Below are 21,455 nucleotides of genomic sequence, written 5' to 3'. Positions count from 1 at the left end.
ACGACGCCAGCTTTGCCACAGTTTCCATTCTTCTATTCTAAATCCAAAACACAAAATAAAACAGCCTGCTGCCTGGAGAGCCTCGACATCAGAAACCAAAACCCCGGACCGCCCGACAGTAAAAAACTCTGCAGACTGAGGCGCCTCATGAGCCTCTCTCTGGGTTCTCCTCTGGTTCTCCTCTGGTTCTCCCTCCTGGGAGAGGCAGGCGGGGGATTAACTACTCACACCTGAGATCAATCTTCCCCCCATCCTGCTCCTGCTCCTCCTCTCTCTGCCACGCCCCACAACCACAAACACATATTTACAGCCATAACCGATTGATTATTTACGCTCATGTGAGAAAGAAGCCGTCTGTCTAAAATCGCATTTTAACATCTATTAATTCACTCTGTGCAGCCAGAACAGAATCACTAACATCATGTAGGAATGTTTCATCTTCTTCACGTATTCATGTCACTGTTATTTTAGTTTTTAGTATGTCTTACTGATCACATCCCCTCATCTTGTTGTTTATGTATTGTTCCAATATCGGCTCCAGTTTTTAACATTTTTAACATATTTTTTGAAACGCTATGTTGATAAAATAACCAGCAAATTGTAAAATAAGTTCTGTAAAATCATGAAAATGCTGCTCCAGTCGATTACCGGCGTCACTGGAAGTGAAACAGGTGAAAGTGTCAACAGAAGCACGGCGGGACTCCAGCGGTGTTTTGCATCATTATGTACAGCTGTTTTATTTGTGATTTCCCCAAAAACATTATCAGTATTTTTTTTAACTACATACAATGCATGTAATCAAAGTACAATGGATCAACTTCAAAAAAGAAAAGAACGGAAAGAAAAGAAAATAAAACACAAAGAAAAGAAAAACGAAGAGGCGAAGAGAGACGTTGTGTTTGTTTAAACTAGTTTCCTTTTCAGTTGGTTTTGTGGGAGTTTCTGCTCTGAGGTCTGGTGAGTTTACTGCATGGCGGTGTGCGCGTGACGGAGGAAACACTACTTATCTTGGGACTCGGTTGATAATCAACTCTTCATTTTCTTTTTTTAAAAACAATCTTTAGGTTTTGATGATGATGAGGAGGAGGAAGAGGAGGGGAAGCTGCGGGAGTCACGGTCTGCTGGACATTCTCAAATCTTAAATTAAATTAAATTAAATTAAAAACAATTTCATTGGATTTTGCTAGATTATAATAGAAGGACTTAAAACGGGGGAGAATAAATAAAAGTAAATTAAGCACAACCAGCAGAAACGCTCCCACAAGCGAGCTACAGTTAGCTTCAGATCAACAAAGAGGACACGACCACGAAAATCAAAATTATAAAATCAAGAGAACAGCTACTGAAACTCCAAGGAACTGTGGTATACAGATCGTCCTGTATTCTGGTTTAAAACCCCTGATATTGTCCCAAAATAAGGCTGTGGGTTCTAGGCACACCAAGGTACAACTGAGCTGAGCAATATGTGCATTTATGTTATTTTAGCTTTTTTTTTTTTCTCCTTTCTTTACAAGACATGAAACTTTTTTCTAAATGTAACTGGATGAATTAAAAATCTGTTTGTTTCTAGATGACCTGGCTAATCCAGGTCTGGCTATCGAGATTAGAGGGTGGGAAAAAAAAGAAAGAAAGAAAGAAAGAAAGAAAAAGACAAACGAGAAAGAAAAAGAAGAAAACAGAAAGATGACAGATCGTTTTTGACGTCACACATTTTGCAGAGCATTGAGACACAAAAACACAAGTGCATCATTGGCAAAAAACTGCTGGTGAGGGAGAGAGAAGTGCACACAAGGGTGCCTGTTTGTCTGGCTGAGAGTGTGTGTGTGTTTGTGTGTGTGTGTGGTTCTAAGTGCGCGTGTGTGTGTGTATGAGCAAGCATGTCTTTAAAGAGGTAGCAGAGAAATGCGATCAGAGCGACGGACCGACTTCCTGTCCTGTGGCGTGTGAGCGGATTACATGAAGCGGCGTTAGAAGCTGAATGGCCGAGCTGCTGCGATCGGCGCGACGCTCACAGCTTTTATTTTGAAAAGGCTTATTTGAAGCTACAGAAGCCCGGAAGGGTCACCACGGCGTCAAAGCCACAACAGAAGCGTGTAGGTGTCAGGTCTGGAGGTGACGTTGGCGCGATCGGTCCAGAGCCGAACGGCAGTCCTGCTCCACCGAGTCCATTCAGTCTGCAGGGCCGCCGGCTGCTCGCTGTCGTGTCTTCTAGCATTTGTGTCGTCTCTTTGTGTTATTAGTGTGTCTTTTGGATTTGTGTTGTGTCTCTTTGTGTTGCTGTTGTGTCTCCTCCACAGTGGAGACCCTTGTCCGTCGAAAGCTGAGCGAGAGATTTAGCAGAAGGAGGCGGCGGAGCGCTGAGCCTCGACTCGCCGCTCGGACGAACAGAAAGAGAGTGAAGAAGAAACAGGAGACACCATCGGTACGGCGAAATCTAAACGGGGATCCCAATGTTCTGAGACGTCTCCGGAAAGGTGAAATGTTGCATTTTTGGATGTTAGAAGAGTCGACCTTCATCCCAGATCGGTGAAAGCTGCACTGAGAGGTTTGTTTTTCAAACTGTGGCACCGAGTCGGCAGTAGAACGGTTACAGAAAACAACACGATTAAAGAGAAACGTCTGCTGCTTCGCTCCGCCGAGACAAACACACGTCCGTTTAGTAGCATCTGAGTAGTTTAAAAGCAGCGTCCCCGACCGGGACCCGGTCTCCAGGCTGACCCCCGGTCTCCAGGCTGACCCCCGGTCTCCAGGCTGACCCCCGGTCTCCAGGCTGACCTCCGGTCGCTGCGGTTCAACGCCGCCGTCACACGGCGGGAAGACTCTCGGCTGTATTGTCAAGAAGTGCGGCGGCGCCGAACAGCTCGTGTTTCTGCTCTGAATCAGATTCAAATTGTCATCGTTCAACACGGCCGCACTCCTTCACAATAAAAGCCCCCCGATCAAATAAAAAGCTCACACTGAAAAGTCTGAATAAAATAAAGGAAGAAAATAAAAGGAGGAAGAAAACAAAGAATGGAATAATCAGGAGAAAATTAAAATAAAAGAGAAAAAGGTAAGATAAAGAAAAAAATTAAAATAAAAAATGAGATTGGGGAAAGAGCTTGAATAAAACGATCTTGTCTAACTCTTCCTTCAAATTCTGAACCACACTGAAATTCTCCTTTAACTGCTTTTAATCTGCCGGTGTGACTTTCGCCGCCGTGTGACCGCAGCCTTGAATCCACAGTGTTTAGAATTCCCACGGCTCGGTGAGCGAGCGGGACCGGAGAGGCCCGGACTGAACCGCCTTAAGATCTGTAGGCTTACACGAGAGATCTGAGGTAAAAAAGAAAAGAAGAAATCATCCAGCATCTGAAAAGAGATAAAAAGGAATATACTGTACATATCGACAAAAACCCTTCTGAATTAGTGTTAAAATAAAAATGGATGCTTTATATTAAAACACAATCAGGCTGCAACAAAAAAATAGATTTATATATGTGCAGAAGGGAGAGGTAGTATGTTTGGTTGAACGCGGCGCGTCGTCTGGGAAACCAGGCGGGAGATGAGGTGAGTGAAGCGGCGAAACGGAGGTTAATATTTGGGAAACATTGGGATCCGCTGGGATACTGACCGGTCGGCACGGCAACGGCGACGGCGATGGAGCTAACGGCGCCTCGACTCCACCGCCGTCCGCTTAATATGACTGTATACTGAACGTGAACTGAAACACTGCAGAGGTTGCTGAGGAGAGTTGTAGTGTGTGTGTGTGTGTGTGTGTGTGTGTGTGTGTGTGTGTGTGTGTGTGTGTGTGTGTGTGTGTGTGTGTCTGCGTCCCTTAAAGGCTGTTGTGAAGTCGTCCTGTGAGTGACTGAGGTATCTGTGGAAATGTCTTCCAGCTGAGCGAGGTTCTGTAAGTAAGGCTACTGAGGTGGAGCTGCTGCCGATGAGTGGGTGGGGGTGGGCGGGGCTTCAGGGAGGGGAGGGGCTCCGTCGTTACGCCTTCTGCTGCCCCCCCCCCGCCCCTCCGCCCCCCTCCACCCCCGCATCCCTTCTGAAGCAGAGGATGTCAGACGATGACGTTACAAAAGAAAGAGTCCTGTAACAGATGAGCGTTATCCGGAAACGAGAAGAGCGGCGGCGGCGGCGGGACGACAGGAGAGCGGTGAGAATCGCACAAATGTCTCGCTTTGGGTTTCAGAGGCGTCGCTGCCTTCCCCCGAGGTCCCCGTCCCGCTTCGGCGCTTTCACATTGAAGTGACGTGTCCCTTAGCACGAGAGACCCCCCCCCTCCCCCCACCCCCCCTCTCAGACTCCCATCAGCCCTTGGTGCGCCAGTCTGTCCGTTTGTTTGTTTCTGTGTTTTTTAGTCCGAAGCAGAGCTGGAGCGGCTGCTGAGTTAAAGCTATGAAGAGTAAAGATCCTGCCGCAGACTGACTGACGGTTCGATGGCGGCGGCGGCGACGGACGAAGAGCCACGCCCACCGCGCTGCTGCGACAGCTCGCCACTGGCTAAAAATCCTCTGTCAGTCACTTGAGGCAGTGTAAAAGTTTCTGATCACTTGAGTGTGTTTGACATCCTGCGTCTGGGAAAGAAAGAAAAAAAGAAAGAAAAAGGAGAAGAGTCTTTTCCGCCCCGCCGCGTTTCGTCCAAGCGAGGCCACAGTGTTCGTCAGAAAGGCCCTTTGGGGGGTTTCTGCTTGAAAGTCCGAAGAGCGGCGGCGAGCAAGCGTGTTTACATGCTCGGGAAAAACAAAAATACAGAAAGAAAAAGAAAGAAATAAAACACGACGCTCCAGCGCAGCAAAGCCAAGCGCCGGCGAGACAGCAAACTGACACGCTATTGGAAAAAAAAAATAAACTAAAGAAAACAGGACAGGAGAGAGAGAGAGAGAGAGAGAGAGAGAGAGAGAGAGAGAGAGAGAGAGAGAGAGAGAGAGAGAGAGAGGGGGGGGAAACAAATCTTATGTTCACCAAAAAATGAAAATATTATGGATATACTGTATAATTGTCAAAAGCTTATCGATTGACTTCAGAGAGAGAAAAGACATACATCCATAAGCCTGGAGGGGACGGACGGGACGCCGGGGTCGAGGCCGAGCCGCACAAAGGTCAAACTGACGGCGGCGCTCCGGGAACGTTCAGTCTTCACGTCCCGACGCGTCTCTGGAGGGAATCTGTTCTACTCACTCCTGCAGTTTGGAGTTTGATCGAAACAGCGTTCCGCTTCTCTTCATTTCATTCACGTCAGTTTTTACGACCTCGGCCGTAAAAACTGACGTGAATGAAAAGAAGACAAGCGAAAAAATGTTGAAAGTGCTTTTTTTTTTGTCAAAAATTTGTACCTTGCTCAAGTTTTTTTTCTTTTAAATATCTATAAATGTAAAGCTAATCTGTTTTAAATAAGCATTTTTAAGTATAAAATATTTGTAAAGGGGAGGAGGGGGGAATATTCCTGAGCAGTTCTAATAGATTCACAGTTACATTCATTCTCGACCCGTAAATCTTCACTTCTTCAGCGTCTTAAATATCAATAATATCAACATTTTCCCGTAAGGCTGGGAGGATTCAAACGGGAGAAACAACATCCGCCTGCCGAACGCTCGCAGGGCCGTAAAGTGCCTGAAAGACCAGTTTTTGCTGCTCATGATCGAATTGGTTTGATCCTCTGTTTCTGATCGGCTCGTCGGTTTAACTTTTTATTTCTTTGACATTTTTATGAGCTGTTCTCACTTTGAGTTTGAGAGAACATGAAGAGGCAGACGCTTGAAATAACTGTGCTTATCATTAAAATCTCTTTTTGTTGTGTGTTCGCTTTAAAGAACGTATTGATTTGCACAAAATAAGGGGAGCATTTGGATTTGTTGCCATTTGAACGTCATTATCCAATCATTTTTATTTTGAAATGGGCTTCATAATTCCCTTTTTTTTCTTTAACTCTGCCAGATTTGTAAGCAACGTGGCATTTGGGGGATGAGCGTAGTGAGACGCTGTAACCCAGAGGCTTCTCTCCACTGCTCATCCCACAAATGCACCGTCACAGCCACAGTGAGGCAGGTGTCAAATCACATGCAGCATCAGCGCCGTGCTTTAAAATGTTCAGTTTAAAACCGAACTTTGTCTTTAGTGCTTTCATTAAAACACACGTCCCTCCAAAAAACAAAAAAATAAATCAGGTTAATGTTGGGTTTTTCTAGTTTTTTTTAAATAAACAAAGCAGCCACTGACTGCAGACGTCTTATATATTCTAAGATAAGAGGTGTCTTAAACTCGTCCACAGATCCGTCGAACACGACCTTCTCCATACTGCATTAACGTCCGTCTGAACTCTGAATGCTTCTCTTGCTAATTTAGCCTCAGATTACTGTTCCTAAAAATGTCGGGGCGAAGTACCAATATGAGTGAAAATGGCCAAAGTCGGTGGGTTTCTGACCGAAACGCTACGACCCCCTCAGTCGGCTCGGTGCCTCCGCCAGCGGCGCCCCCTCTGTCCACTCCGGTTAACTACAACATAAGAGTTCGTCTCCTAATTGCATATAGCATCGTATTTCCAGAGCATGTTGCCGTCAACAGTTGAATCTTCTTAGTATTTTTACCTACATTAATCTCTAACTATGTACAGACTTAGCAAGTGGTATTTACAAAGTTTGTCCACAAGGGGGTGATCCAGGCCTGCGTGAGAGGGGGAGGGGGTGAGCATGCACCATGTCAACAGAAACGGTGAGAAGATATATGATATGTAGTGATGTCGGAAATGAACATCCTAAACCTCGCTTATGTGGCTGGTGTTGAAATGATATCGATGTGAGGAGAAGAAGGTGTGAGGCTTGTGTTTTCTCGATATTAAAAAAAAAAAGGTTCTTTCTCATGCTTGGTATGGCTGCCCTGCTTTTAGAGCGTCTGGAGGATTTCATTCCATCACCGCCACAGCCTCGCTGTTTTTCTTCTTTCTCTCTATATATATATTCATATTGCTACCGTCTGTAGAATACACACTTTGACCTGAAAAACTCCAAACTTAAGGCTGATGAGGATCAATGTTTGAGCACAGAAGAAGAGGCGTCCGGCTTTAACACCGGCCTCCTGCCGGATGGTACAATCACGCACGTTTTCAATTGATCAGATTAGGAATGAAGATCTTGTAGTAATTTCTAAAAAGTTTCTAGTTTAGCTTCCTTATGCTGTCATTTAGTAATGATTAGAAATCACAGTGATGCCTAGAGCGTCAAAAAACAATCTCTGTCTCATGATTGTAAGCTTACGCAACGCACACCCAAAACACAGAGTACACAATATTGTCAGACAAACTTTTCCCTGAGGCGACCGCCGGCGGCCGGCCGGCTTCCGTCCGGCCTCCGGCGCGAACTGTCTTAGCAGCAATCTAACCAGCCAGACGTTTTTTTTTTCTTTTCTTTTTCTTTTTTGGGGATAATTACTATCCACAGAACATGAAGTTGTGTGTGGGTGTGTGTGTGTGTGTGTGTGTGTCACTCGATAAACTTCACAGGTCCAAAAAACATGAAGCCGACAGAGAAGAGACCCCCGGTCAGAGCCTGAACACACACCCCCTTGTGGTCCATCCATACTCTCAACACACTGTACACATGTCGCAAAAAATACAAGGCCTCCTCGCACGCTTCTCTGTGTGTCTTTTATAACGGGACACACACACACACACAAACACACACTCGCACACATACAACTGAGGAGGGGCCTTCAGATCCTCTACATTATACAACACTCAGCTATTTGCTTCCATGGAAGCAACCATGTCTTGCTCTCTTAAATATATATATCTATATATATATATATACTGTGTGTGTATATATATCCATATATCTATCAGCTTATACGTATTATTTATATTTATATAGCATTATACATACATTCTTGTTTTTGTGAAAATCCCTTTTGTCGAGCGAACTGTGGGAATTCCAGCTGTAGCACCTCCTCCACATCCCAACGTTCCCAAAACGCCACTCCGTCACTATCCGACACCTAACACAGATAAACCGGGATCGGCAGGACACACACACACACACTCACACACACACACACAAATTCACGCACACACGCACGCACACACTCCTGCTCCACTCTCGTGTCCCGTCAAACCGCTGCAAAGCTGGGATGTGTGATCTGTTGACTGTAAACCGGTGCTGGAGAGACTCCAGAGGCTGTAGAAGATGTAAACCTGTGTGTCTGCTCCTGTTTTTCATGGCGATGTGGAGAAACACGGAGCGATGAGCGAGAAGGGATCCACCGAGGGGGGGGGGGGGGACAATGGCAGGAGTTCTCATACTTTCCAGGGAGAAAAATGGCGATGAGAGAAGATGTTTGGAGGCTTCCTGGGGGAGAATCTGGAGGATGGTGGTGAGTCTGTTTTGTTTTTTCTGCACCATGTGATGACAGGTAATGCCGATCCAAAAATAAAAATGGAACCAGAATCTGGTGATGCAGAGAAAGTGTAAATCCAGAGGTCCAGTCTTGTGTTTGAGCTCAGGAGGAGGAGGAGGAGGAGGACCTCCCGTCTTCCTCCCGGGTGGCGTCGGGGGTTCTCTGCGGGCGGGCGGGTCCTCCTGCGGCGCCCGGGCGCCTCCTCCCCCCCTGCTATGACACCTCGCTGCCGAACACCTCCAGCACCAGCGGGGTGAGCTGCATGCTGTGCTCCGGCTGGAAGGACAGCGAGCGGTACTGCTTGGAGTGCTCCTCGTTCAGGCTGCGCAGGTCGGCCAGCTTCTGGATCATCTTGGCGTAGAGCAGCCGCCCGCCCGGGTGGTTGACCCGGATGTAGGCCTGCAGCGCCTCCGACAGGCGGTCCTGGAGCTGCTCGATGCGGGCGTGGTCCTGGACGCCCGGGCGGTCTGCCGGGGAGGGGGAGGGGGGAGAGGGTGAGTGAGAACGCTCCGTTCTGTCAGAACATCGCAGCCAGCAGAGCCTCCTGCTTTTCTGCACATTAACACATTCACTGGCTTCACATGAATTATTCACTGGATCGCAAAGCTCTTTTTTTTTTTTTTTATTAATAAATCAGCTTTTCAGGTTGGAACATGAAGTTTCTGAGCTGAAATCAAAGATATTTTGAAGTTTTACTGCTTTTCTCACAGGCAGAGGTGGAAACAGCAGAACTCCAGCAGGAGTTTCAACTTTCGCTTCGACTCAAAGGAAGATTGGAAGACAAAACCTCAGTGTTCTCCTCACCGCATTCTTCACACCGTCTCACATGAACCTCTGAGGACGGTTCAGGTGAGGAGTTTGAAGAGTGGTTCAAGGATCAATAACATTCAAATGCTAATAGTTCCTGCTTCAGAAAGTTTTAATGAATCATTTCTTCTTGGACACAATAAGGCGGGAAGTCCCAGACGGTTTTATGACAGCAGTTCACTTCAGTGACACATTTTATGCTGCAGATTAAAACCTGTAGGAACCATCAGGACCCAATAGCGGAGCAGGTGGGAGGGGGGGCGGAGGGGGCGGAGGGGGCGGCTGCCCCGGGCCCACTGCTGCGTGGGGGCCCATCATGAAGGGAGGGGAAAAAAAAAGTTTTGCTGAAGAAAATGGTAAGGAAGGAAAGCTGGACTCTATAACAGTCGCGTTTTAAGGATGAAGTTGTTTAAAAAATAAAAATGAAAAAAACGCTCTGCCCATGTTGTCTGTTGTTTAGTTTTCCCGGAGCTGCAGCCTGTAATCCTCTCGTTTCACGTGTCGCTTGCCGAGTTCACTGCGGTCAAGCCAGCCGGCGCTCTGACAAACAGTCAAGTGAGCCGACACATTATATTAGCGGTGCGCACATATTTTACACATTACGGTAAAAGCGAAACCGAGAGGATTGCAAAACAAACATTGATCACAGCCTTATTCATAATTAATAGAAGACGCATGAATAATGTTGACAAAAAACTAAACTGAACAACAAAGTAAATTAAGGAAAGCTTGTGATAATGCTGCTTTTCAGTCCAGTCAATAGGTTAAATGAACTGGGAGATACTGAGCTCAAATACTGCATTTCTCTTACAAATATTAATATATATATATATATATATATATATATATATATATATATATATATATATATATATATATATATACACATATATATACACACACACACATACAATTTTTTTTTTTTTTTGTGCAATATTTAAAGCGAAAACAAAGAGGTGTGTCTAAAAGAGACACTATAGTAATGTGATTCACAAGTGATTTGGAGTCAATAGGTCAAATAACCTGGGAGCTATTGAGAAAAAAATCAATTTTTTTATAAAAATATTAATACAAATTGTTGAAAATGTTAAAAGCTAAAAGAAAGAGGTGTGTCTGAACCAGACAGTGTAGTACATTACGTACATTGCACATTACATTATCTGCAGCATTTTTTTTTCTTTTTTTTTTAATGTTTTAATGGGGATGTTTAGGCCACAAGGGCCCATAGAGAATTGCTTCGCCCCCCCCTGGGCTGGGACCCCTGCTCCGCCCCTGTCAGGACCACTTCAGGCATCTGCACTGACGCCTAGCATCTGAGCTGTAGAGTTCCAGGACCCGGGCGGTCTCCTCATTCCTCGCCTCCTCGGCGACCTTGCTGCTATCGCTCCAGCTCACCCTGCAGACAGCACCCTCCACTCACTCCTACGAACACCATTTTTAAAACTTGATGTGACCCGTGGATTTCTGAACAACCTGCTTGAGTTTTCATTGCTGTTGTCTTTCAACAGATTCTCAGCAGAAAGCTGTGAGAGCCGAGTCCTTGACGTGACTTGAGAACGAGGGAACAAGGTCTCCCGCTTCACTCGCTGCACTTGCTGAAGAGATAACGCTCTACAAAACCCAAGGTCCAACCGGAGACGTCCGAGATGTTTTCCCTCCTGTCTTTACGTGTCCTTGCTGCTGACGACTCACTCGCTGGTTTTCGGGACTGTTTACTGTTCAGACTCACTGATCCATCGAGCTGGAAGCTCAGTCCCACCACACACACACACACACACACACACACACTCGCCGTACCTGGGGACAGCAGGCAGATGGCCATGAGCAGCACGTGTTCCTCCTCGTGCAGGTTGAGTTTCTTCAGTCCCACTTGAAACTTCACCAGCGGCTCCAGCAGCTCCAGAGTGTGACCGGCTGCGGAGACACACACACACACACACACACCAGGAGTAAGTGGCACGCTAACGCACGCACAACCCCACACCCTAACATCTGCACACACCAACACCCTCACACACCCACATCTTCATGCGCCCGGCGCTCTGTTCACTTGTGTATCTATACCTCTCGTTCCAGCCTGAATGAGTGAATAACGCAGAGAGTGTGTGTGTGTGTGTGTGTGTGGCTGCTTTACTGCATCCATGAAAATACCTGGAATCAAAACCTTGCAGTAATGTGAAAGCGCCCATAGAAAAGCAAGCTTGCGTGTGGATTATAAAAAACTGGAGAGAAAAACACAACAGCTGTGTCATCAGCTCCAACAATAAACTCTGTCCTTGTTTGTGTGCGTGTATCTGTGTGTGTGTGTGTGTGTGTGTGTGTGTGTGTGTGTAAGGTCTCCTATTCATGCAGAGCTCATGTTGGCTTTCATTAAAACATCCTGAGTGCGAGAGAAAAGACGCCAGCGTTCAAGGTGTGATCGATAAAGGAGGTGTGTGTGTGTGTGTGTGTGTGTGTGTGTGTGTGTGTGTGTGTGCGCGTGCGTGCGTGTGTGTGGTGGGCCGACCTTTGGTGACGTCGTTGATGCAGTACTTGAAGTCGGGCCCTCCGCAGCTCCAGGACATGTCCTCCAGGCTGAAGGACTGGTTGGAGCGCAGCATGATGATCTCGATGGCGCTGGACTTCAGCAGAGCGATCTGGTCCTCGGCGGTCAGGTCTCTGCAGGACACACACACACACACACACACACATTGCCGTCAGACGAGAGACAGCGCTGTCTGTCAAACAAAAGCTGGGTGTGGTCTCAGCCGCAGCGTTCCCTCGAACAATCCTGAACAGACTGTTAGATGAACCGCCGCTTTAAAGATACCTGAAGGTTTTAACCTCAAAATAATACAGATTACATAAAGGAAACACTTCATTAACTGGAAATTTTATTTAAAACGAGGACACACACACAGTGCTTCAACAAGAAGACTTAACTTGAGACTTTTTGTTGTAAATTTCAGGTGTGTAATTTTGGACTACAAGATAAAAAAAAAAAAATCGATCAAAAGTACAGCGTAATCAGTGTTTTCTTTCATAATTCACAGTCTGGAAAGAAATCCAAAATAATGTCAGTACAAATTTCACCTTCATCATGTGTTTTACGTAAAGAAAAACTCTTGACATGTGAATGTTTGACTTTAACGTCACCTGAGGCTCGTTTACATGACGGCCTGCGAACGGTCAGTCTCAAAACCTTTCCGTGTAAATGCAAAACTTTTCTGAAATCAAAACGGTGAGTTTTCACTTGTAAGGAGGTCTGAACCTGCTGCAGACCTCCAGGCATTCAAACTACAGCTGCTTTGAGCTTATATGAGCTTCTAAAGGCTGATGACTGGAATAAAGAATCAGCTGTCCTCAGATATGACAGAGGAGGTCGCCGCCGCCATCAGCGCTTCAGACAGGCTGAAAGGTTCGTATCTGGGAAAAGGAAAAGACTGAAAAAGACTTGAAAAAAATCTACTGACGACATTAAACAGCAACTAGAAGATAGAAGATGCAAACTCATCCTGATTGGAGTTTACTGACGAACAATGTAAAAAGAATCTGGAGCAAAATCCACAAAACTTCTAAGATGCTCGCAGCAGATGCCTGAGCGAGAGAGAGAACTCCACTCATACTGACGTTACTGTAGCAACAGAACACACACGTGTCTTTCTACAGCACACAAAGTGAACACGCGGCATTTCAAAGAAGACACGGCCTTCGTGCTTCTGGGGAAAAAAGAAAAAAATTCTATAATTACAGTCGATAAGCTGAGCGACACGGTGGTGTAGCGGTTAGCACTTCCACCTCACGAGGGGCATGACAGAGGGAATCAGACCGCAGCAGGGGTCTGGTCCAAAGACGACGCAGTAAGACTGGCTGTGTTCCCACAGATTATGGATATTAGATTAGGAACCTAAAAACCTGAGGGCCTTTTGAATAAAAACTGAAAAGCAGGCTCTGTGAGTGTGTGTGTGTGTGTGTGTGTGTGTGTGTGTGTGTGTGTGTGTGTGTGTGTGTGTGTGTGTGTGTGTGTGTGTGTGTGTGTGTGTGTGTGTTTAGTGCTGATGCCAGTGGGATGAGCCTCCCTGCTTGTTTCTCGATGGTTTATTGGACTGAGTGAGCTGGGAGAGGCTGCTGGAGAACAGACAGGCCGGACATGTTAGTATCTTTATGACTGATGGGACTTTTTAAAAAATATATAAACAGCATTTATATAATTAAAGTGGAAATTGTAATTACACAGGTGGAGATGTATTAAAAAAAGGGGCACAGCTGAAGAGGAGGACTGGAGCTTTGGTTTAGGAGAGACTAGAAGACAGGGACCGGGAGGAAACCACCAGAGAGACACTGAAGAGACGGAACGACGCTCCGTCTCACTGAGAGGCTGGAAATCACCCAGAACAGAACGAGGAAGCAGTCCGTCTGAAGATTCAGCCACTGCTTCAGTGGAGGGATTACACTTACTGTCTCTGTTTAGAAATCAAACACAGGTGCAGATTGTTTTTACTCTTTTCTTGATAGTTTACTTTCTTTGCCATTTGTTCCAGAGATGTCTAGCAGTCCTGCATTTTCTCCACCACTTCTTCTGCATTCCGGAGAAGAAGCGTCATTTCTTCTGCTCTGGTTTAACAGATGTGGTTTTGTGCTACAGATGTGGTTTTGTGCTACACTGCCCCCTGCAGTCTGGGAGCACTGTATAAAAAACCACTCCGTTCTCTCGTTCTCATTTCAGCTTATCTCTTTCCTGTGAAAACCAAAATCCAGCCTGGAGGCCACGTTTACACGACATTTCAAGATAAAAAGCAATGTTTAGCTGAAATATTTAATGGCATTTAAATGCTTTTATGAGCTAAATTCATATAATTTGCAGAAAATAGCACCATTATATCTCAGTGGGGAGTTTATTTTATGTTTCATTATGATAATAAAAGATAAAGATCAGCAACAATGGATGGAATCTGTTCCTGGTATAATAAAAGTAATTTTCCCTTGAAGTGAACACAGAGTGAAATAATGGGGATTATTATTTTGAACCAGTGAACCTAAACTCCTCACTGCACACAGCTGAGGCACTGGAGCAGCCCTGACCGAGTGGAGGTGACGGCAAGGCCCATGTACACAAACTGCCTTCGCTGCATGCGGGCGCACGTACGTGCATCACGACTCCGGGCGCACGGCAGCCGCGGCGCCGCCGCTCTTTGATTACGCGGCGTCTGTATGTGCATACATTTAGAGAGTCGAGTCTCGGCCCAGCGTGCATTCATGAAAAAAACAAAGAACCTGCAGCTTGTTCTGTGTTTTCTTGGAAAAGCTGGTTTGCTTTTCTGGTTCGATGCGGAGACGTTTTACTGCTTCCTGAATCATTACGGTGCAGATTTCTGCTCCATGACTGAAGGATTATTTCCTTTTTGGAACATGTACTCGTCTGGCCGAGCGCAGGGTGTGTACCTGAAGCCGGGGATCATCTTGGCGAAGCCGATGACCTTCTGGATGCTGTAGGACACCAGGTCGGCCAGGTGGGGCAGCATGGAGAGCTTGGTGTCCTCCTCGCTGGAGTCCGGGCTGCTGGCGCCGTCCTGGTACATCATCAGCAGGTTGCTGAAGTTCATCTTGGTGTCGACCGACTCTGCTCCACACACAAGACGAGGGAGACGAGGAACTCCAATTAAAAGATGAAAGAAGAAAGAAACCTTTTCTCTTCGCGTTTATTAAACATCCACTCAAAGCAACTGTTGAGTTTCAGAAGTTCTAATGGGCAAAAACAGCAAAATGCAGCTTCTACTTCACGAGAAAAAAACTTTGTTCGGGAGAAAATATTCATAACTTGGAGGAACACACAGACCGCAGACGTTTCCAGGCCTTAAAAAGAAAACACATGGACTTGTAAATGTGTGCCAATCACCCGTATCCATGCCGGCCTCTTTACTGAAGATAAACACACAAACGTCCTGGAGCTGAACTCCAGATCCTCAGTTTATCAGGCGCATGTGCGAGTGTTTAGTTGTGTTTTGTTGTGTGTTGCGGTGCTGCCGGTGGATCCGGGGCAGAGCGGGACTCACCCGGTGAGTGGTTGAAGGAGTCGGAGGAGGCGTCGGACAGGGAGTGGAGGGAGGCGGCTCTGCTGGCGCTGCGGGTTACCGGGCCCTCGCGCACCGGGGGCTGCCAGACACGCCGGAGAAACACAAATATTAAGACCATCGCAGCGCCGAGAGCAAACAAACACCAGTCCGACACCAGCAGGCAGATTCACAGAGCAGCCAGTTACGGGAAAACACTCTGTTGTTTGGGGTTTTACTTGGAATTTAAAAGTAGAGAAGTGACCGAGCACGTAACCACGGAAACGTCCAGGCGGGCCGGGAGCGACAATCCAGCGTGTGTGCGTGTGTGCGTGTGTGTGTGTGTGTGTGTGTGTGTGTGTGTGTGTGGTTCACTGTCAGGACTACCTGACCACCCCATCTGCTGCGGTTCACGCGCAGGTCAGTGCGACGCCCACGGCTCCGTATCTGGAGAGTTCAGGTATTTGGAGCGAGAGTCACACTTTGCGATCACACCCTGCAGCCGCTCTGCGTTCTCCACCTCCTCAGCGACACGGAGACGGAGAACACGACACCGCCTGGGGGCCGAGCGACGCCTCGCCGCCGACTTGTGTGGAGGAAAGTAAAAACACACGTGTGTGACGGGAGCTGAAGGGCGTGTGAGGCGAAACGCTCCGCAGAAACTCTGAAGACAACGTCGCTTTCATGTGCGGCCACTAGCTGGTGCTGTTGATTGTTTTTGAAAGAAACCCACAAACAAACAGGCGTCCAAAGGACTCCACAATATAGAGTGCAACAATGGCGACTGAGCAGAGAGACTTGAGTAAACACTTTTCTGTTTTCTGAGCCTCAGATTTTTTTTTTCTGACTGCTGCTGCTGTTGTATTTCACCTGTTCTACTGAAGCACTGAATGATAATAGCAGTGCGAGAACTGCTCGTAATCATGCGCCAGAGAAGTGTTTCTAAAGACGCAGATTGTTGCTTCAGCGTCTCGATGAAAACCTGAACCCATCATGTCTGCATCGGCATCCAAGACTGACACAAACTTTGCGTTCTAACACAAACACCTCAGTCTGACTCCCGTCTGTCTCTGTGCTGCGTGTTGTTGTGCTGCGTAAATAAATCTGACATCAAATCATTTTGTTTTTCGCTTTTTAAGCCACGATCTTCAGCAAACCCAACGCAAAAATGCAGCAAAGTTTAATTTTGTCCGATGGTTTCTGACCAGAGGAAACCAGAATGTAGATGCGGTCGCTCCCCTCTGAAGATGTTACACAACACACTGGCATCCTTTCACCTCACACACACACACACACACACACACACACACACACACACACACGCACCCCACTGGTTTTATCCCTCTGTAGCACTGTGAGTGCAGAGGAAGGCGATTTCTGTGAACAGTCGGATAATGAAGCGAGGCGAACTCTTTTTATACCTGCTGTTTCAAACCAAACGTGCGGCTGAAAGAGAGAGGCGGGAATTCTGCAGCATCACGATGAAGATGAATTAAACGGACGACACAGCTATTGTTTGGTTTACAGTCTATTCTAATTCAGACTAAACTTTGCAGGAACCACTGACGGAAAAAAAAAAAGTTCTCACAGGGACAAAACCCTGAGCTCCAGGTATTTTCTTTAACCAGCCGCAATAAAAAGATTAAATCTATTCTGTGGTTCGATTCAGAGCAGATCTGCATCTTATCTTGTCTGAAGGGAAGTTCACAAACATGTTCAGCACTAGATCAGGGGTGTCAAACAAACTGTCGGGCAAGAGGCTCCAATCTGGTCCACAAACCAGCGAGCAAACTGTAAAAATTTCAGAGAAAAACCACCAAGGACCTCATGAACTCTGATCTCCGTCATGAATGGCCGACGGTAAAGTGGCGATGGAGGGAGAGCCGGGTTCAGAGCAGACTGACCCTGAAGCGGGAGAAGTCCGAGTAGGAGGCATCGTAGGTCTTGTGATGGGCTTCCACCAGGCAGGAGATCATGCGGGCCTGCTCCTCGTTCAGCCGGGGCCTCATCGCCTCCCGGGCCGCCTCTTCCTCCTTCCTCTTCAGGATCATCTCCTTCTTCCTCTGAACCTCCTCGTCCGTCAGGATAACTGCGAGAAAAGGACACGACAGGAGCACACATTAAAAAAAAACAAAACTCTGCAATGAAAGGATTCCAAGGAAAACGAAGAGGGAGATGTACTGTAGAATCCAGAATCTCCATCCCGTCTCCACAGGTTCTCACGCAGGATGCTCCCCTCACTTCCGGGTGTCGGATGTTTAAGTGCCTCCTGCTTTATTCATGCTGCAGGGGCGGCGCGGCGCCGCAGAGTGGGTTCGACCGACTGCTTATAGTCTCCGCTTCAGGTTTTTGACGAGATGAGAGGGTCCGCGGGGAGCGCCGGGGGGCTGGCACGCCACTTCCACACGTCTCGGGGCATTACGTTGCTTTAAAGTCTTATATTCTCCGCAGTAATTATTCATCGCAGTTCGCATCGGATTTACATCTTTCTGTGAGAACTCAGACACAACGAGACGCGAGGGGCGGACGCTGGGAGAGTTATCTGTGGGAGCGTTTTCAGGCGATGCCAGAGTCGTTTCATCAAAGCTTTAGAAACGATTGTTTCCATCTATACAGCCTGTTGACTCCCTCAGTCAAACTTCCATCTCGTTAATCTCTTCACTCCCCTTCATGCTCTCCTGAATCTCATTTCCCTGTTTCTTTGTAAAAACGAAGCATCATTCACCTGTAATTTGACACTGGCATCGTTTTGGTAGCTGCTTGTGTAGAAGTTTGAACATACAGTTAAAGTAGTATGAGAAATACTCACACTACTTACTAATGACTCTACTTTTAAGCTTTTCATTACAGTGACAGCTCGGGCTGGTTCCTGGACCGGTTTCTAATGAGGCTGCTTTATGTTCACGACACAGCCTTTCAAATGAAATAATTATTGGGTTTTTGTTTCAGAAAAACTTTGTGTTTACTTGGCAACATTTTGAAAATGGTGTAGTTTTCATGAACACATCCGTCTGGACCAGAGGACCAAGCTGGACTCACATCACTGGAGCGTGTAAAACTTCCCTCCTCTCTAAAGACGGCCAGGTTTTAACAGTCACAGAGAACTGGAGCTGCCGATTCACCGAAAAGACGGAGCTGAGGATTCTAACCTCATTCAATCAGACGCCAAAGGGGTCATTTCCCATCTTGAACTGAATTTATTGCAATATTAAAAAATAACTTATATTTGAAACGTGTTTAAAGAGTATTTCATTTCTTTTGCTCCCTTCTCCCTAAGATTGCCATTTTAGAAAGTGTGGAAGCAGCAGCAGGAAGGACAAAGCACCATTTTTTGTTTCTGCCCTCACCGACGGTCTTTGTGTTATTCTGTAAAAATGCAGACGTGCACAAGTTGGAATATAGAAATACACAAACAGTTCAAATCAATGTTAAGTTTAGGATCTGCATCAATGAGTTTATTCCTTTAACAGAGAAAATTCCTCCTTCCATTTCATTTATAGCTGAAGCAACTAATACTTGGAGCATTTTCAGTTTTTTTTTTTCAAATAGACTTTAACAACAGCAATGCTCAGTTTTCTTGTCATGTTGATTAATAGTATCATAAAAATATATGAGAACATTTTGTTACCAATCAAGTTTAACTGTTATTGACAGTTTTTGAGGCATGAAACTCCCACAGCAGTAAAACGTGGACTGAAATCAGTTTTTATGTGACGTTATTAAACCTGAGTGTTGCAACATGGAGACCGTTACGTAAAACAGGAAGATCGATCCTGTTAGAACGTGAAGACGTTCCACATCGTGTCAAGAAAGGTTTTCACAATTCAACAAGAAACGAGCTCTGATATTTATGTGTGGATTGAGAAACCGTATAAACATGCCCGGAAGATTAAATTGTTCTCACTGTAATCCCTGAGAGGGATCAAAAATGTCAGGATCTGTCAAAGTGCGAGTTGAAACGTACAATTTTAGTCTTTGGCAGAAAAGAAAAAGAAACAAAAAATCCCCTCACGGTAAGAAACTGGAAAACTCACAATACAAACTGAAGAGCCTGAAGAAGCTTTAAAATATGAAAAACTCGTGAGAGAAAGTTTTAAAATCCTCCAGCGATTCTTGTCTTCTTACAACATTTCTTCACATTAGCAGGTGAAGTTAGAACGCCGAGTCAAAACAAAGTATCTGCAGAGGAAGGACTCCAGCAACTGGAGTGAAAATATCCAATTCCGGAAGAAATTATTAAATACATCATGAAAACACGAACATTTTTAAGTGTCAAGGAGGAAAATTAAATTGAAAAATAAGCTGTAAATCCACTCCACGCGACATTACACCAGACTGTGTGACAGTAAACCTGGAATGAGTAAATTCACTGGGCTGGTGTCGTCAGAGTTAAGTAAAGTTGGGATGTAGGGATGACTACAAATTGATTTTTTTTAATGATAATTAATCACAGAATTAGGCTTTGGGCTTCTTTCAGTTTGAAAACTGTATTTTTAACATAGACATTGTATTAAGTTGGTCTAGATGGAACTTTATTTTGAAAAGAAACCCAACAAGGTCAAAAAGGAAATTCTTTCTCTGGGTTCGATTCTCCATCGAGATGCTCCGGTAAGAAATCAGTGGCTGCAGGAAGAAACTTCAACCGTGACTTCAAATTCAACTTGTGAGCTGATCATTTGGACTGATGAACGCGTTACGCTGAAAACTGCCTTCAAATGCAGTCGTATCATTTTCCGGAGCTTTCAGAGTTTGTGAAGCAGTGTTTGTCCTCTGCCGGGTCACCGCTGGAGCAGATCCCGACCCCTGAGCGCCTCGGTCCAGATCGCCCCGTCGACTCTGTGCAGCCAGACGGACAGACGTGCCTGCCAAAGAGGAGACAGGCTGCGACGGCTCGGCACCAGACCAGACACAACAGCCGCAAACACGGTGACAAGTTGGACTCACTGCCAGCAAATTAAAAAAAGAAGAAGAAGAGACGCTCTCACTATTTATTCCTCCAGAAATCATCAAACACAGTTTGTCTGGGTTTGCAGGGACGACAGGAGGCACGGCAGGCCTCGTCTAATGCAGGATGAAGCTCCTCTCACAGCTGACAGAGTCACAAATGATCATATTCATGTATTCATATCAGCACGTCTTCTCGGCTGCGTTCCACATTTCCAGGTTCATTATTTATACGGATTCATTATTAACATTATTTCAACGTGAGCTTTTAGCAGCATCTGTGTGACTGCTGCTGTAATCTACATCTGTTCATGTGTTTATCATGTCAGCCGGCAAACACACAAAGTTTACACACTTTGTCATTTGAATGAAACGTAGATTGATCTGGTGACGGATACTTTTTAAGCAAGTTCTAACTCACCTGCTCCTAAAATGAAGATATGATGACCTGCCGTGAGCCCGAGGTTATAAATACACCAGATAAAGATGTAATTTGCAGCAACTGCTAATTTGAGAAACCAGTGACATGACGTGGAGGGCGGCGAATGAAACGCTGCCCGGACGGACGGCTTCTAACTGGGCACTGCCTGTTCTCCCGGAGCCTGTAAACAACTATATTTGAAGTGGATTTTCAGTGATTGCGGCCGCAGAGGGACGTTACATAACCACGTAATGTGGCGGTAAAGACAACACCAGCATTAACAGCTACTACGACAAGCTTCAAAAAAAAAAAAGAAAAAGAAGAAGGAGAAGGAGAAGAAGGAGAAGCCAAGCGACTGAATGCCGCTGCTGACCAGGATTTACTTGGCCTTCATCTCTTTGAACCCGCTGTCATTAATTAGGCTTGGGCGGCGCTCCAGTGTCCGTCCGGTCCCGGGCCAGAGCCGCCTGCCCAGCACCACTCCTTGCGGTGAGCACATCCAAGCGCGCCGGCCATAACTCAGTCATGAATAGGCGCAGTTTGGTCAAAGTTTTTTGGCGCGAGCCGTCAAAGCAGCTATTCTGGGGGCCGGCGCATGATTGAAGCCGCCCGGCGGCTCCCCGGGCCAAGCCGGAGCTCTGAATGGCATCGTTAAAGCCGGAGTCCACAAACAACAACAAGAGACGGTCAAAGGGAGCATGGCGACCACCCCGCAGCGCTGGCCAGCGCCGCCGCCGGTGCTCAGGCAGCCACTGACTTTCTGTGGGGATGTGGTGCCTGGCGTGGCGAGGAGGGCGGCGGGGGGGGCGGCGGGTCCAGAGACGCTGGCAGACCGGGGCGGGCGGAGAGCCCCCTGCGGCGGAGGCCAGAGGTTCGCA

General features: G+C 46.4%; 1 protein-coding gene across 2 annotated transcripts in view; it reads right to left on the bottom strand.

The window, feature by feature from the left end:
• Positions 1–21,455, bottom strand: part of LOC115408177 (vitamin D3 receptor A) — a 93,585-nt gene that overhangs the window by 10,309 nt on the left and 61,821 nt on the right. Inside the window, exons 5-10 of one of the 2 annotated variants that reach the window (XR_003933741.1) lie at positions 17,117–17,301; positions 15,216–15,315; positions 14,605–14,782; positions 11,690–11,841; positions 10,981–11,097; positions 7,683–8,843 (exon numbers count right to left, since the gene is read on the bottom strand). Coding sequence is in view for 1 of the 2 variants with exons in the window: in XM_030118790.1 (XP_029974650.1) it covers positions 8,590–8,843; positions 10,981–11,097; positions 11,690–11,841; positions 14,605–14,782; positions 15,216–15,315; positions 17,117–17,301 (986 nt within the window). In the remaining variant the exon portion in view is untranslated. Of the gene's footprint in view, positions 1–1,050; positions 8,844–10,980; positions 11,098–11,689; positions 11,842–14,604; positions 14,783–15,215; positions 15,316–17,116; positions 17,302–21,455 lie in introns of those variants that run through there. The other variant, XM_030118790.1, reaches the window with a different exon arrangement.

Source organism: Salarias fasciatus, chromosome 20 (genome assembly GCF_902148845.1).
Source record: "Salarias fasciatus chromosome 20, fSalaFa1.1, whole genome shotgun sequence".
In the NCBI taxonomy this organism is placed as follows: domain Eukaryota; kingdom Metazoa; phylum Chordata; class Actinopteri; order Blenniiformes; family Blenniidae; genus Salarias; species Salarias fasciatus.
Note: the sequence above shows the minus strand (reverse complement) of the source record. Positions and strands in the feature narration are given on the sequence as shown.